The sequence below is a fragment of the Oxyura jamaicensis genome, chromosome 7 (genome assembly GCF_011077185.1).
Source record: "Oxyura jamaicensis isolate SHBP4307 breed ruddy duck chromosome 7, BPBGC_Ojam_1.0, whole genome shotgun sequence".
NCBI classification, from domain to species: Eukaryota; Metazoa; Chordata; class Aves; order Anseriformes; family Anatidae; genus Oxyura; species Oxyura jamaicensis.
In genome coordinates, this window is record NC_048899.1 from 6,335,946 (window position 1) to 6,352,329 (window position 16,384).

At 36.0% G+C, this 16,384-nt stretch overlaps 1 protein-coding gene across 5 annotated transcripts in view; it reads left to right on the forward strand.

Annotated features, from left to right (window-relative positions):
* Positions 1-16,384, forward strand: part of NCKAP1 (NCK associated protein 1) — a 59,626-nt gene that overhangs the window by 28,992 nt on the left and 14,250 nt on the right. For all 5 annotated transcript variants that reach the window (XM_035330952.1, XM_035330953.1, XM_035330954.1 and 2 more), the window contains exons 14-26: positions 2,448-2,529; positions 2,981-3,039; positions 3,827-3,972; positions 5,382-5,514; positions 6,860-6,979; positions 7,262-7,401; positions 8,565-8,696; positions 9,334-9,552; positions 9,910-10,040; positions 10,533-10,630; positions 14,235-14,328; positions 15,087-15,169; positions 15,630-15,710. In XM_035330952.1, the coding sequence (XP_035186843.1) occupies positions 2,448-2,529; positions 2,981-3,039; positions 3,827-3,972; positions 5,382-5,514; positions 6,860-6,979; positions 7,262-7,401; positions 8,565-8,696; positions 9,334-9,552; positions 9,910-10,040; positions 10,533-10,630; positions 14,235-14,328; positions 15,087-15,169; positions 15,630-15,710 (1,518 nt within the window). The remainder of the gene's footprint in view (positions 1-2,447; positions 2,530-2,980; positions 3,040-3,826; positions 3,973-5,381; positions 5,515-6,859; positions 6,980-7,261; positions 7,402-8,564; positions 8,697-9,333; positions 9,553-9,909; positions 10,041-10,532; positions 10,631-14,234; positions 14,329-15,086; positions 15,170-15,629; positions 15,711-16,384) is intronic.

The window sequence follows — 16,384 nt, forward strand, 5'->3', positions numbered from 1 at the left end:
ACATTTTCAAGAATTCCTATGATTGTTTGCTTTATTTTTAAGTGTGTTACAGTTTTGCATTGCCATGCTTTTGAGAGGGGGAAAAAAAAAAAAGTAATTGTGCTTGTAGGACCACCAAGCTGACCTTGGTTAGTGTGATTCTTTTATGTAGAATGTTTCTCCTCAGAATTTTTTTGAAAGCAGCAGTGCTGCCTGAATAGTACCCTTAATGCTGTTTCAAGATGTTGCTTTCTGACATGATGGAGAAAACATGGCCTGTGTCATTTAACAGATGATGGCAAAGAGAGAAACTAGAATCTCGTGGTATCCTGTTTTTAACATTCTGCGAATGGATGATTTCCCTTGTTCAGCATCACTGTGTCTAAGAAGCAGTTTAAGTACTTGGGATCAGTACTGTATCATGCCAGCATCATTTAGAAACCAAATGACAGAATTGGGTATCCAAGCTAATGGTTGTGAGTCTGCATTCTTGTTCGCTGCCAGGAAAAAAAAAAGGAGAGAGACAACTGAAGTAGTTTGACATTCTTAAGCCTAAATAGGAAGTCAAGTAGATGTAGGTATCTTCAGTGACTATTTAAATTTAAATTCTCTGGAAGTGAATTATACTTGCAGTTAACCTAGACCTGCATATGGCCATGAGAAACAGACATTTGCGAGAAGAGTTCAGACATGAAATAGCACTCTCGCTGAAGTTAGTGGCAAACTTGATAAACTTCAACAGGGTGTCATGTCAGAAAAGGCCTCCTGCTCTAGAGAGTGACAGGGACATTATCTTTTATAGTAGGTAAGGTTGAATGTGGAAATAATGAACTTGTGCAAAAAGAGAAGTTAAACAGGAGTGAAAGAGAACAGCATTAAACTCAACAGATTTGACATCCCAAGTTGTTGAAAACATCATGGAGTATGGCTCTGTAAGAGTAGGGAGGTGCTCTTACAGAGAAGAGCATGGTGGGTTTTTAATGGAAAACCATCCGCTCTTGTTCCATGCAGGTTTGCATCCAAAGCTGCAAGTGTCTTTATTGCTCTGTACTGAGTAGCACCTATTGCTAAGCAGAAGATATTCCTAAAGTAAAGGCAGTAGAAATTATTTGAGTTCATGAGCTGAATTTTCAGGACTGATTTGATGTAATCCAGATAAACAGGTACTGCCACTGAAGGAGCAGTGCAGAAATTATTTCTCTTGTCTACACTGGCAAGGAAATGACAGGACTTCTGCACTGTTCTGATTTGATTCCCTAGTGACCACCAGGTGGAGCCCAAATTTTGTGAAAACTTGAGCTCCTCAAACTGGACGAGCTTCTATTGAATTTTAAGCTTTTATATTGTTTTCAGAAATCACTCTCATGCATCAAACATTGATGACAGAAGGTGGAACTTATATACTCTGCTGTTCATTTATTATTTTCACTCTGCTGTTCATGTTAGTTATGTAACAAACTACTGAAATAGTTTAAATACTAGTTTATGTCCCAGTTGTTTAAGCTATTAAATTAAATGAATCCTTCATTTTACTTTTAATGCCAAAACAACTGGATTTGTTTTTTTTTTTGCTTGTAACTATATACAACAGTTCTGTTGATAACAAAATGAAATATTTTTGAGATTTTTCATCGATTCCTGAGATGGTTTTCTAGATTTAGTGAAAGAATTCTAAAAGTTATACAAATGGCACAAATATTATGTTATTTGTAGGATAATCCTCAGGGTCAAACTGAAATGAGGGGAAAAAAGAAAGAGTGGCTTGCATTTTAGTTGTAGTTAACTCATAAAAAGTATAAAATACAGAAGTAGACAGAAACAAATGATAATTAGGATTTTTTTCAACCTTTAGGTTAAAAATGGCAGTCGTATCTGTAATTATGTGAATCTTCTGTTCAACAGAAATGTGATCTTAACAGTTGCTGTAACTGCTTCTTCACGAACTATTGCTTTTTTGTAGGACTTTTGAGGGGCTATCTTTCAGGTGTTAGAAATCATTCAGTTCAGCGTTAGTAGAAATCTGTTGTTAGATGGTTCTGTGGGAAGCAAAGTGATGCTGATGTCAGCTCCGTTATGTTTTGCCATGGCTAAATTTTCTCTGCAGACAGATCAGATGCCTGGAGAGGTCAGACAAATGTTTGGTGTCTGTTGTATAACAAAAACATGTTGTGTGTCCGTTCTGTAAATGACTGCAGCCTGAAAATGTGTGGGCATGTTTACTGACAGATTTTTCTCTTTTGAATCTATGTTGGTTTGGAAGCAGCCTTTTTTTAGGTGTTTTTCATCAACCAATGAATTAAAAAATAGAAGTTGTGAAATAGTACTATTTGCCATAATCCATTGATAAAGTTACTTTTTGTAAACTATATAAAATATTTTTCAGACTGCAGCTGATAAATTGGTTGTGGGATTTGACATTTTTTCACAAATGAAGTTTGAAATATTAATAGTAACAACATTTGTTTTAGAATCTTTCAGTGTGCCCAGAGGATGAATCAATCATCATGTCCTCTTTTGTAAACACTATGACTTCACTAAGTGTGAAACAAGGTAAGTCTGTTCAAATGAACTTGGGAAAATGGTAACTGAATGAAAGATTCTCCTTGAAACCTTCATTGCTTTTTGTTTTTTGCAATTAGTGGTAGCAGATAACTTGCATAAACTGTATTTATTCCCCTGTTTCTGTTCTATTACGATACCTGCTTCTTGTTCTGTGTCCCTTTTCCTGGGCAGGTCTGTACAGATAAGGTTTTTGAAGGATGCTATTTTGAAATAATCCTACCTTTTAATTTAGAAAGTATTTTGTACATATTTTGTCTAACTATTTAAATTTCTATTAGCATGGTTGTGCTGGTTTGAAGTTCTTAAGTAAAGGCAAACGCTTTAAGTTCTCAAGTACTTTGGTGGTTTTTGTTTTTGTTTTTAGAAGAACTGATTTAGTATTTCTGAATTGTAGTTGTTTCCCTAATGGCTTTATGTTCTGTATTTTTCCCTGATACAGTTGAAGATGGAGAGGTATTTGACTTCAGAGGAATGAGATTAGATTGGTTTAGATTGCAGGTAAGATGTCTGAATATCTACTTGACGTTTAAGTTAACGCACATTTTGGTTTAAAGCTAATAACAACTTACTGCTCTTCTAGTTTACTCTCACACTGCAAGTGGATCACAGGCTGTATAAGGATAACTTCTTGGCATTTAAAATCAAACAAATACTTAAGCAAATAATTTGATGTAACTTTGTTTTTGCCTTTGCATTGCATACTTTTTGCAAATAAGTCTTTGAAGGATTTATAACAGTTTGGAAGTGGAATGTGTTCAGGATGAGCAGTTTATTGGCACTGTACAGAGTATGATTCAGCCTTCCTAGCCAAGGGAAGATAATGTTCAGGGAGATCGCTTTAGTGTGTTGCAGTAATAGTGCCTTCAGTTAACTTAGTAAGGGGGAGTACAGTTTAGTCTGTAAACTAATTGTCCCAGTATTAGATGTTATTTTTATATTTTAAAAATATGCAGTCGTCTTCTTGCATACCCAAACCTTATTATTAAAAGGAGCAGGGAGTGGCTTCAGTGAACTTGACTCCACTAGCGTGCATACGTGTTTTTGTGTGTTTGTTCTGCAGTTTATTTCTGCATTGCTGTTGTACTTATGGCATTTGGTGACTTCATTGGAAGGCAGTTTGCTTTTCTTAGGTTATAGTGGAAAGATAAAAGAAGTCTTTGTCGAGTCTTTAAAAAGAATTGTTCTATGCACAGCATAAGCAGTACTTACCCTTTATGTTTGGCAACAGTGATGGAATTTGCAAAAAAGCAACAGCAGATACAGATTTTTTCTTCTGTTTTTCCAGGCCTACACCAGTGTTTCTAAAGCCTCTCTTAGTCTTGCAGACCACAGAGAACTAGGAAAAATGATGAACACAATCATTTTCCACACAAAAATGGTAGATTCTTTGGTGGAGATGTTGGTTGAAACATCAGATCTTTCTATATTTTGGTAAGTTACTAACCTGACAGCAGAAGCTTTTAGTTTGTCCTTGCACGTGTAGCTTTTAAATACCAAATTGTAGGAAAATGATCCAATGGAGAATCAATTAGAATCTGGTTAACAGCATTTTTTCTTTGAAAGAGTTGCTGTTTTAGGGTTTGGGGTTTTATTTTATTTATTTATTTACCTTCTTTTATACTAGTCTTTTTACAAAGTATACCTATCAACACATGTATAATTTTTTTATGTAAAGAATTTTTATTTTCTTCTCCCATTGTTAACTGTTGATTCTTCACAGCTTCACGACAAAGTATAAATCCCTCAAAGCAACAATTAAAATAAGAGTTCTCTTCCAGTAGTTAAAGTTCTCTTATGTCTCTGCAGCTCATGTCCCCAGCTGAAGTTAAAGCCATAGACAATTACATTGTTTAAGCAAGAAATGAAATTTTTTACTACTACTTTTAGTGTAGTTGTAAAAGATCCATAGAGTTCCTGCAGCAGGAAAAGAAAAACAGTTGATTCCCTTCTCTTTCTTCCCCTGTTTCCAAACAGGAAGACCTAGCTTTGCATTGCCACTTCCATATAGTGATTTTTTGTTTTAGGCTTTATTTTTTGTTTAGTTTGTTAGCATTAGTTGCTTTGGAAAAAGTAAAGCAAAAACATTTAACTCTTGGAAAAGGTCTGTGAAAACAGGATCAGGAAGCAGGTTGATAGGAATCTTTCTGTGGCTGTTGAAGCTGAAATAATTAAGTGTTTGCAGTATCAGCAGATAAATAAGCAGTCGTCAAAATAAATCATCGGAAGTCCCAGTGTGAGAATACTGTTTTTGAGAAACTTCCTCAGTCCTATTTTAGGTTCTTATTTTTTAGTTTCCAGTGGAGAAGTGTACACAATGATTTATAGGGGCTAGATTTTAAGGTGAAAGGCCAGTCTTTATATGGTGGTCAAGTTTACGTTGAAAGGAGACTTCAGTGTAATTTATTTATTTTGCATATGTTTTAATTCTTTTTTTTTTTTTTCCTGAAGATATTTGAAGCAACCATGGAACACAAGTTAAGTGTTCCATCAGAATTTAATAAAGGTGTTTCTGAAGGTCTGACAGATTCTTCAGTCAGTCATTTAACTGATCTGGGGTCAACTGCAGATTCTGTAATAATACTTGCTAAAGCTGTACGTTTTTTGCAGCACCTATGTGTCAAGCATCAGAACAAAGATGATATAATTAAGAGATGTAAACAGAATGCATTAGTATTGCATGTGGAAAACAAACCTATTTGAAAGCATTATTTGTATTTTGGTACCAGGTAAATTATAATTAGAGATCTGGCATTAATTTAGCATATTTAATTTGTATGAACTAGACTTCATTTGCAGCAAAATTATGCATGTCTTACATTAAATTGTCTATTTTTGGTCAGTTTTTATAGTCGTGCTTTTGAGAAGATGTTTCAGCAGTGTTTGGAGCTTCCCTCTCAATCAAGATACTCAATTGCATTCCCACTGCTTTGTACTCATTTTATGAGTTGCACCCATGAACTATGCCCAGAAGAGGTAATTTTTAAATACATCATCTTTAGATATTTTCAGCTCTCATCTAAAGTAAAGTGAACTAGTGCTGAATGCTGCAAGAAGGTGTTTGTTATACCTGTATAAGGTTCAGGGAAGTAAAACAAGCGGGCACCTTACTATATGATTCTTTGTCCGTAGATCTCAAAGTGCTGCCACAAACAAATTGTGGCATTTTTGTTACTTTGGAAAATTCTCTATATTTTGATGTTGTAATGAAATAGGTCTTTTAGTACATTGCCTGTATGTCCATTGACTTTGGAATTACTCCAGGGGTTGACTTGGCCAATGTTCTTTAGTGCTTGTGAAAGTGTCTTTTCATTCTTGAGTGCTAATCTGAAATAAGTGGATGAAAAAGATCTACTGGATTATACACAGTGTGGGTTTTTTGTAGTTAAAAATTAAATCCTCTTCTGCTAAGCTTCATCTCCATATACTTCTATATCATTATTTTCCCAGTACACTTTGCTTTAAGCAGCTGCAAAGTTTATTTATATTAGAGAACCACTAAAAGGTTTCCAGGAAAACCTACCTTCAGGACAAGAGATGTCTTTCAGAACCATTCTAGTAACAGTAAGGAATCTTGTAGCCAAAGTCCACTCTGCGCTAGTTACTGAGAATTCAGCTGTAGCAAGCATACTTTGTCACAGCCAAGAGAACTTTGAATTCAATGTAATAATTCTATCTCATAGCTATTACAATTTTGGAAAAATAATATTCACTGCGCTGTGTACAATGTGTGGTAGTGTAGCTGTTACGAAGTACACATAAGTGGTGAAAGAAGGATTTCATTAAGACAGAACGCTGTACTTGTGCAGATCCAGTAACGAACTGAATCGAGAAACGTATGAAGCAGGGCTTCATTATCGACTTTCAGGGGTATGAATGACACTGCCTTTGCTGTAACTTGAGTTACATACTCTTTCTCTTTATTAATTTGTACCAGTACTAAATCTAAGAGGAGATTCGCAGAAACCTTGAGTGTTGGACACTTTAGATTTAGTACAAAATTGAAGATGAAAACCTCCTTTTAGAATTTTTTTGCCTCCTTTTAGAGGATTTTTGTTGCAACAAAGGTGTTTTTTGTTTTTTGTTTTTTTTTTTTAATATGCTGTGTCAGTGACTGAAGATTTCACAGTTCAGTGTAACAACACCAACAAAAATCCACGGTGAATGAAAGGAGCTGAAGTTATTAAGGACTAATTAATGCTTTTTGTTACCCCAGGTCTGTGATTTAGTGAACTGTTACCTGCAGAACAGTGTATGCATTTTGTGAATAGGATAGGACTAAGGAAACTGAAAAACAGACTTGCTTATTTGTTTTTAACAGCGACATCATATTGGAGATCGTAGTCTTTCCTTATGTAACATGTTCCTGGATGAAATGGCTAAGCAAGCTCGAAATCTTATCACAGATATTTGCACAGAACAATGTACACTGAGTGATCAGGTGAGTGTTGTTCTGTCTCTTTTAATTCTCCTTTGAGGTTTTCTAGGTAGTTTGACCTTCAGAATTATGGCTGTGTTTCCCCTTCCCCTTTTTTCCCTTTGACCTCAGAAGGTTTTCTGTTCATGAAGTGGAAAGTGGCTCAAGGAAGACTTTTTATATTAAATGGTATAGTTAGTACTTGTGTGATGAAGTCTCCACCTACATGTAAGCTTATTTTGTATCTCATGGCTACGAAGAAGTTGTATTTTAATTTGGGGGGGGGGATTTCTTTCCCTCTACTAGTTGCTGCCAAAGCATTGTGCCAAAACCATCAGTCAAGCAGTGAACAAAAAGTCAAAAAAACAGACCGGAAAGAAAGGAGAACCTGAAAGGGAGAAACCAGGAGTAGAAAGCATGAGAAAAAACAGATTGGTTGTGACAAAGTAAGCTGCCTCTTCTGTACCTTTCACCACAAATCCCAAGTCAAAACTTGTGTTTTTTACATGTTAAATACTTCTTGCTTATATTATTTCAATAAGGTTGACTGTAAATATGGCAAGTTTCTAGTTTGTGAGCATGTGGTCCTTCTATAGCTTGAACAGAGCCTGAAATAACATATTTAGAGCAATAGGAATGTACATCTCATTTTTTAAACACCTTGGCCCTTTCCTTTTTTTGAGCAGAAAGGGTCCCTGTGCTGTAGTTAGGTTTCCTGCATAGTCATATCAATTAAGGAAGTGGGGGTTGAAGGCATGGATGGTATGTATCTTAATTCTGCTTTGCTTTACATTGCGATCAGGATAATGTATGGGCTGGGCTGGAAGTTGTTGCTGCTGAAATGCAGTTTGCTGCCTTCATCTGCTGGAGCGGAATTGAGGCTTTTGTGCCTGCATCAGAACAAACCAGAAAAAAAATAAGACCAACCTGAAAAAGAAAGGGAAAGATCAGTAAGTCCAGTTTGAGGTGTAAGAGGTAATAGGAGAGGAAAAACAGCAAGGCAGATGATTCTTGGGAAGGATGACAGGATAAGTTGGTAGAGCAACAGAAGTAAGAGGTGGAAGGTAGCTGTGAAAATGAGACAATAAACGTATGGTGATATTGCTGGGAGCTGCTAAACGCATGGTGCTGAAAAGGAAGTCTTTTTGTTACAGTTGCAACAGTCAAACATCAGAAAACTATAATTGACTAGAGAAGCTGAGGAAAAATAGCTTATAGCTTAAGATTCGTTTTCCCTGTATTTAGTACTGGTTAGTAGCAAGCATTACTTCTATTACTAAGTTAGTTCAGTTAAGGAGCCAACTTAACAGACGTTTAGAGGGCAACTGCTTGCGTATGTGTATAACTATATATAAAAACATATACATTACATTACTGTGCATAATGCAGACCAATATACAGTTGTAGGTTTCTGTTCTTACCCAAAATGCTGATTTTTGATGTGATAGCTAGAGTTGTGTGTCTGATGAAAGCAGATAAAGCTGATGAAAGGAAAGTTAGAGCTGTGGGTGCTCTTGAGGCACCTTCCATTTAGTGTATGCTTTCCACAATAATATATTCTAATGTTAAATTATTTTTTGTTGTTATTTCTTGTTAACTGTTCATAAAGCCTGGACAAACTGCACACTGCACTTTCTGAGCTCTGTTTCTCAATCAATTATGTACCAAACATGGTGGTTTGGGAACACACATTTACCCCAAGAGAATATTTAACATCTCACCTGGAAATCCGCTTTACCAAGTAAGAAATATTGTAATGATAGTTGTACTCATAAACAAGATAGATCCTTGCTGGTTTGGCATTAGGAGTATTGTGTGCTTACTATATAAGATTCATTTTTAAAGGTAGATGGAAAAACTCTTAGGTCAAATTCTTACTGACATTACAATTAAGTTTATATGTGCCGACAAACAGTTGTTAGTTCTTTAAAATATATGGAAATTAGTATCACCTACTTAACAGCCTGATCCTGCACTCTTAGTCCTGTGTGTTCTGTAGGCACTGGTGATACTTTTGGTTTTTAGACATTTATAGGGACTCCTTTGCCACAGTTCTTTTGCACAATTTCTGGCCTTTTTCAGGTGTTTGAGTCTACTTGTTTGAAACTAAAACTATGACAGCAACCAAGATTTTGTCTAGTTTTTTGTTTTTTATTTTTGTTTTGTTTTGTTTCAAAAAAATCTTCTTTTAAAAGTGTTGATGTAGTGTAGCCATGATTTAGAGCTTCATACTTGCAGATTAGGGAAGAATTCTAAAAGCTTTAAATAATATTGTAATCATGAATATGAAATTGATAATCACTGATGATTTTAATAGCTGCATCCTTGTTTAATTTCACCGAGAAATGCATGTAACTCCTATTTCTTGTTTTGAAAAGGTCAATTGTTGGAATGACTATGTATAATCAAGCAACACAAGAGATCGCAAAGCCTTCAGAGCTGTTAACCAGCGTAAGAGCCTATATGACAGTCCTCCAGTCAATAGAAAACTATGTACAAATTGACATCACACGAGTATTTAACAATGTTCTGCTTCAGCAAACCCAGCATTTAGATAGTCATGGTGAGCCAACCATTACCAGTCTGTACACAAACTGGTAAGTAATTATATGAATACTTGTTACAAGCTCTTAATATTACTTTTATTTAAATAAGAAGCTGGAATTGGAGAACTGGATTTGTATGTGGTTTAGACGTTTGGAATTTTCTTAAGTTCCAGACTTCTCAGGTTTACTTCTCCCAGTAACTGCTATAAATGCATTTAGAAGTTTGCCTGTTGTGAAATTCAGTCTTTCTCAGGGGAGATGTAGCATACGATACAGGTATTCACTCGAACTATGGAAGTAAAACTGAAGTCTACAGGCTTTGCTGTCCCTTTATCACACAAGGGCATTTCATTTATATAGAGGTATCTGTGAATGTCTTCAGCTAAAACTTGTTTCCTTTCTGAAAAGGTATTTGGAAACTTTGCTAAGACAAGTCAGCAATGGTCACATAGCCTATTTTCCAGCCATGAAGGCTTTTGTGAATTTGCCTACAGAAAATGAATTAACATTTAATGCTGAAGAATACTCCGACATATCAGGTAAACTTTGTTCTATGTTTCTGTTGAATGTTTGAGGTATAGTTATCTGCTTGAGTAATTGGAACTAGAGCAACTCTTAAGCTATTATATTATAGACAGCACTTGTTAATTTTCAGTAGTATTTCGGTTTCTTTTTATTCCTATTGCCTCTGTGCCTTGAGAGAGCTTGGTTTTCCTATTTTTTAGTTTAAAAAAAAAAAAGTTAAAGAGCTGGGTGTTTGAGCTACAGCAATGGGAGTATGATGTGTTGGTGACTGTTGCTTCAATTTTGTTACAAGTTCTAGTATCTAAATTTTCTTAGACGTAAAATAGTTTTGTAATTAAAATGCTATTGCTAGATAGATGATGAACATCCTATTACTGAATAAGGAATGCTTGAAGTAGAACAGCTTATTTCTCAGAAATAATATAATAATATAATATATAGTAATTATATAATGATATAACTGAATAAGGAACTTTTGAAGTAGAACGGTTTGTTTTATTGCTCAGAAATGAGAGCCCTTTCAGAACTTCTGGGACCATATGGCATGAAGTTCCTAAGCGAAAGTCTGATGTGGCACATTTCATCGCAGGTTGCTGAGCTTAAGGTAACCAAGGAAGTTTGGGTGGGAAGAAGGGAAGTTTTCTGTTTCAGCTTCCTTTAGGATCTTTAATAGCTATGTTTCTGCATGCCATCCTTACGAAGTGACTGCATCACACAAACTGATAAAGCTGTGAATTTTACCATTAATTTGTAGTACCCTTGTCCATGTAGTACAAGTATATACCACATTCTGCAGTAGCTGAATGGTCAGGACTTTATGCAGTCTCTTTTTGCTAGATGCCCTGAGTTAGGAGACAAGTCTCTTTTTCTCATAAATGGGAAGAGAAATGCTTTTCAAGACCTCCAGATGCTTGCAGAGAGCTTCCCCATCTCAGTTGGCTTCCAAAACTCAGTGTGAAAAACTCACGTGTGTCTTAGACAAACCTGCAGGCATCTTCAAAGACTTTCTTTATCATGTCTGTTAGTGTGTATTGACAGGGAAGCATGTGATGCCTGTGTAATTAACTCTTTCTGGAAAGATGCTTTAATAAACTCCATAGCATATACTACTTTCCCATGATAGTCATGCTATAAAAATGCCACTAATAGGCATATATTTGTTTTTCATTATTTACTTTTCTAGAGTCATTTTCAAGTTACTACAGCTCATCTTGAATTTATCTAACCAGTAATTAGAAAAAATATTTTTTGTATCTATTTGCGTGTGTTGCTTTTTTAAAGGTACTTAAGGATTTAAGGAACTTGCACTGTTTCTTCAGCTATTTATAACTATTATTAGCACCCCAGGCCTTTAGAAGTGTGTGTGTGTGTGTGTCATAGAACCATAGAATGGTTTGGGTTGGAAGGGACTTTAAAGATCATCGAGTCCCAACCCTCCTGCCATGGGCAGGAACACCTCCCTCTAGACCAGGTTGCTCAAAGCCCCATCCCCCTTGTGTCTTTTTATTACATCCCATGTTATATTTTCAAAGATCCCATTCTCTCTGTAAACATTGTGAATGCTAGTGCTGCTGAGGTGCTAGGACATACGATGCCCTAAAAGATCTGAAGCCTTTTGTTGGCACACCTTAAGGAGAGAGGGTGCTTCTTCACCAGGTGCCACAAGAACAACCCTGACCCAAGTGACGAACACAGAGCTGGACAGTTGATTCTTTGCGCTCCTTCCGGTTGCCGAGTTTTAGGATGAGTTAAGAATGTTGTAATTTTGAAGGTTAAATTAAACAGGTCCTGGTTATGCACAGTGACATCTGTCACGTTTCAAGTAAAACACAAAGCCAATGGACAGATGCTCTCTGGGAGCTGCTTTCTCTGCTTACCCTTAGGTTGTCATACTTCCTTAAAATCAACATGCTTGTTATTGTAGCGCTGTATATGCTTTTTAAAAAGCCAGCTTTAAATTCTCCGACATTTGATTTCTGATGCTGCTAAGGATAAGCAGAACATAAGGTAGATCCACGTGCACATGACCACATATTTGGAGGAGAACAATAAAGCAATAAAATGTTCATCTCTTTGGCTCAGATGCAGTTGGCTTTGCAGAGAGCACGGAGAAACATCTGTGTTTGCGGGAAAGGAAACACCAAGAGCATAGAATGGGGAATTTATTAAGAGAGTAGGATCCAAAATGCTTGCTTTGCTTCCCGCAGGACCAGGTTTTGGTTTTATATGTGGAGGTTAAGATGAAGGAGGGGGGTGTTGGATATTGCCTCATTTAACTAACTGTTTGAACTGCAATCCAGCCTGTCCCTTTTAAATCTTAAACCAATATGCTGGTTATTTTTGTGAAGCTGAAAGCTTGACTGAATAACTGTGTGTGGGCTATTGCCTTCAATCTTGCATTCTGGAGCGTTAAAGGATTGAAATTCAAATGTCACACATCTGCCAAGTTCTGATACATCAGTTGGTTTAAAATTGCCCATCTTGACTTCAGTGCAAACCAGTGATCGATCTGTCTGTTGGTTTTGGCTTTCAGCATAGAAATTCTTTTTTTTTTTTCTATGTGCACACACACGTGCAAATTCTTGGAAGCGGTTGTTTTGCTGCATCTTTTGTAGCTTCTTTCTTTCTTTGCTTCTCGTTTAAAGTAAGAGTGAAAGTGGGAAGACTTGGGTGAATTATGGATAGACTAGAGGTTATGGAAATAGCACAACTATGACACAATGTACTGGAATCTGAGAGGTCTAAACTGTTGGACAGATCTGTTTTGCATGGGCTACTTGACTGGGTGTGAGTAAACAGAGACCACAGCTTATTTCATAGCAGCATTATGGTCTAAGTCGTCTTGTTTATTCTCTTCCTGTGGTCACAGGAATATTTACTCTAAAATTTAATTTCACTGCTTGCCAGTTGCTATGTTTTGCCCTGTTTTCAGCATGGGTTGAATAAGATAAACCTATTAAAGCAGGTAGCAGAACTGTCAAAGGTCAGTTATTCTTGGATCCCTAGCAGTAAGTTCCTGTGTGTTTCTTCTTTTAGGTTATAAATGGTATATCTTAAATTAAGTTCCAGGCCTATAATGAGCTGCATGTCTGATGAGTGGTAGCTTTCCTGGTCACTCCTTGTTGCCCTTTTTGGTTCTGCTGCTAAGTAATTGAGCTGGTCGGGATGCATCCACCTGAAAAATAAAACTAGTAATAATCACTTTGAAAGACTGCCCCCAGTCCAGAATATCTTGTTTTCTGTTTCTATCCTTATTTTTTTTCCTACCTTGATACTATTTAGTACACAGAGCACTGAATTATGTTCTCTTTAACAGTAGCACACACCACATAGGTTTTCTAAACTTCTTTAGCTGCTGGTTTTCCTCTATAAAAAGAGAGAGAATCATATTTTCCATTTCCGAAATGGAGTAGTTGGTAATCAAACTGCAAAAACGTTATTTTTAAGAATAAAGTACCTATTTCTTGCCCGAAGAGAGTTTAAAAATGCTACTTGGCAAAGCATAAGTTTCTCAGCTAGCAAGAAATGCTTTTTGGATCTAACATTTTATAGAACTCATTATGCAATTCTAGTAATTTAAATATGAATCTGATATATATTTGGAGAATGGCTACAGGGAAGTTATTACTTTTACCTATATCCTATAATATGCATACATGGGAGTTGTGACAAATTTTATTTATGCTTTTATTTTATGCTGTAATGGAAGAAAATTCCAAGTAAACTGCACTGAGATTTAACGATCTGACTCTTGCATTCTTTATTCCATTTTTCAATTTTTCCATCGTTAAATTTGTAGTCCTGACGTCAGGCCAGTCAAATTTATATCCAGTGAAAGGAGCAACCCACGAGAAAGAATTGCTTTTGGAATCTGCCTTTTTGTCAACACAAGCTTATTTTTCTTATAAAAAGCTAAATAATATGAGGAGTTACTGCTTAGTTTTACTGAGTTTCATTCCTTAGTTTTAAGTATGTTTTTCTGAATATAATAATGTTTCAAGGGTTATCTGATCTTCTACTTTTTGATTCAGAGCTTGCTTTTGTGTACAGCAGGTCCTGAGGGTAATTTTGATACTGTTCCATTTAGAGTGCACTGGGTATGTCTGTGTTCCATGAGCTCAGTTTATTCTCTGCCAAACTGAAATCGTGCATTTATCCTGCTAACGTGTCTGAATCTATAGCTGACCTGAATCCTTGCTTCTCTTTAGAAACTTGTGGTGGAGAATGTTGAAGTTCTAACACAAATGAGGACCAGCTTTGACAAGCCAGACCAGATGGCAGCACTCTTTAAAAGATTATCATGTGGGTAATTAGCAGGGTGCTACTATTGATAGTTGTTTTTATCCTTATCTTTGTGAAGAATGTAAGAAAAATTAATGTTGTTGTATAAAGCTTACAGAAGCAGCAAAACGTACGCTAGTTACTATATGTGAACTCATAAACCTTTTCAAACTTTTCCAGTCTTCTCATATACAGACAAAAATGAGATTTCAGTGCAGGCAGTATAGTAGTGTTGAGCTTTTAGCATTGTTTTTTCCTTTAAGGTTGATAATGTATAGCCATAACAACAATTATCTAGATGAACATGTAGATACAAAATAGGAAGCATGGGTCTTTTTGATGCACATACTTCTGATTCCTTCACAGTGAATTAATTATTGCACTTATTGAAAGAATTTTTGCAATATAATTAACAGTGGTTTTTTTTGTTTTGTTTGTTTGTTTGTTTTTTAAAAAAATGATTATTATAATGGAACATTTTGGCCTCAAGAATATGCAAAACTAGTGTTAGCATCAAATACTGTCAAGTGTGTGTAATGGGGTCATTCCATGAAGTGGTTAACAGGAAATGTCATCTTCTGGAAATCCCATCATCAGATGAGATTTAAAAACCTGCTTAAGCATATGTTTATTTTGGCTGTATTAAGGAATGCCTGTGCTTTTCAGTACCATGTGTCTTTCAGTATTTTGTTAAGTGTTTTTTCCCTTTTTTTTTTTTATGAATTTAGCTTGTAATTATCAAGAGGTTCTTGATAACTATTGTTCTTGTTTCTCTGCAGCTGTTGACAGTGTTTTGAAGAGAATGACGATTATTGGTGTAATCTTGTCGTTTCGGTCGCTGGCACAGGAAGCACTTAGAGATGTAAGAAATAACTGAATATATTCCAAATAATTTTCATTAAATTTAATCTAATAATAAGGTATTTGAAACTTCAGTGTTCAGAAATGATGCTACTTAAAAGGTTGGCACGTGGGTAAAATACTCTGTCATAACTATAACTGAACATTGAATTGCAAATTGTGGGAGAAAAAAAGTCTACTTTCTGAGTATTGCTCAGAGAAATACTACGTTAAACCATTCAGGTTTTAGTTAGGCATGTCTCTCAGTGTTTTCAGTGTTTAGTAAGCTTTAAAAGCTTGCTTTGTGCTTGTTCACCAACAGCTTGATTTTGGGGTTTATTGGACTATAATGTCTTAAATCCATAAAATAATAAGCATAAAATAGCTCATCAAAAAGGAATGCAGTAAAATAATGGTGGTGTCTAACTGATCATTAACATTGAAAGTATTGTTTTCTCATTTTCTGTATTTGTCTCTTGTAGGTCTTATCCTACCACATTCCTTTCCTTGTAAGTTCCATTGAGGACTTCAAAGATCACATTCCAAGAGAGACTGACATGAAGGTAATGTTGGGCCCAACGGGTGATGGAGTCATTTTTGGAGGTGACTGGAAGTACCTAAGGGGCAAAACTTTAATGCCCCTTACTTAAATAATAAATGTTGAAACAAAGAACATTGCTTTTTTCCAAAGAGCTAAGTAATTGTGCTTCTGCAGCCTAGTGATGTTCTGGGAAAAAACCTGATGGGATGAGCATGAGTCTCTACTTGCCTGTGATCACATTTAAGAACTTTCATGGAAAGAATTAAGAACAAATTTATCAATTGTTAAAATATGACTAAGCAATAAGGAGAAGAATGCTGTGCTTCTTCACACTAAGAGCAGTGCAACTGATAAAACTAAACGTTCCAAGGACTCTGTGTTTGGAGGTCTGGGCATGGATTTCCACATTGAATTGAAAATTCTTCTGAACCTAGTCTATGACATGTTTGAAAAAAGCTAGCAACTCAGATTACATGCCTTGTTTCTGAATGATAGTATGCTTCCATTCCAAAATCCTTCTTAGTATATTACATGGCTGCTTGTTCTGGATACGGCTTAGCTTGGTTTTTACCTCCTGAGCTGGAGGATCATGACGGTGGGAATGAGAAACTCCCAACCAACCCTGAACATGGGCGGGATTTGCTGCTCCACCTGGATCCATACAAGTCCATGGGTCTGGATAGGATTCATCTCAGG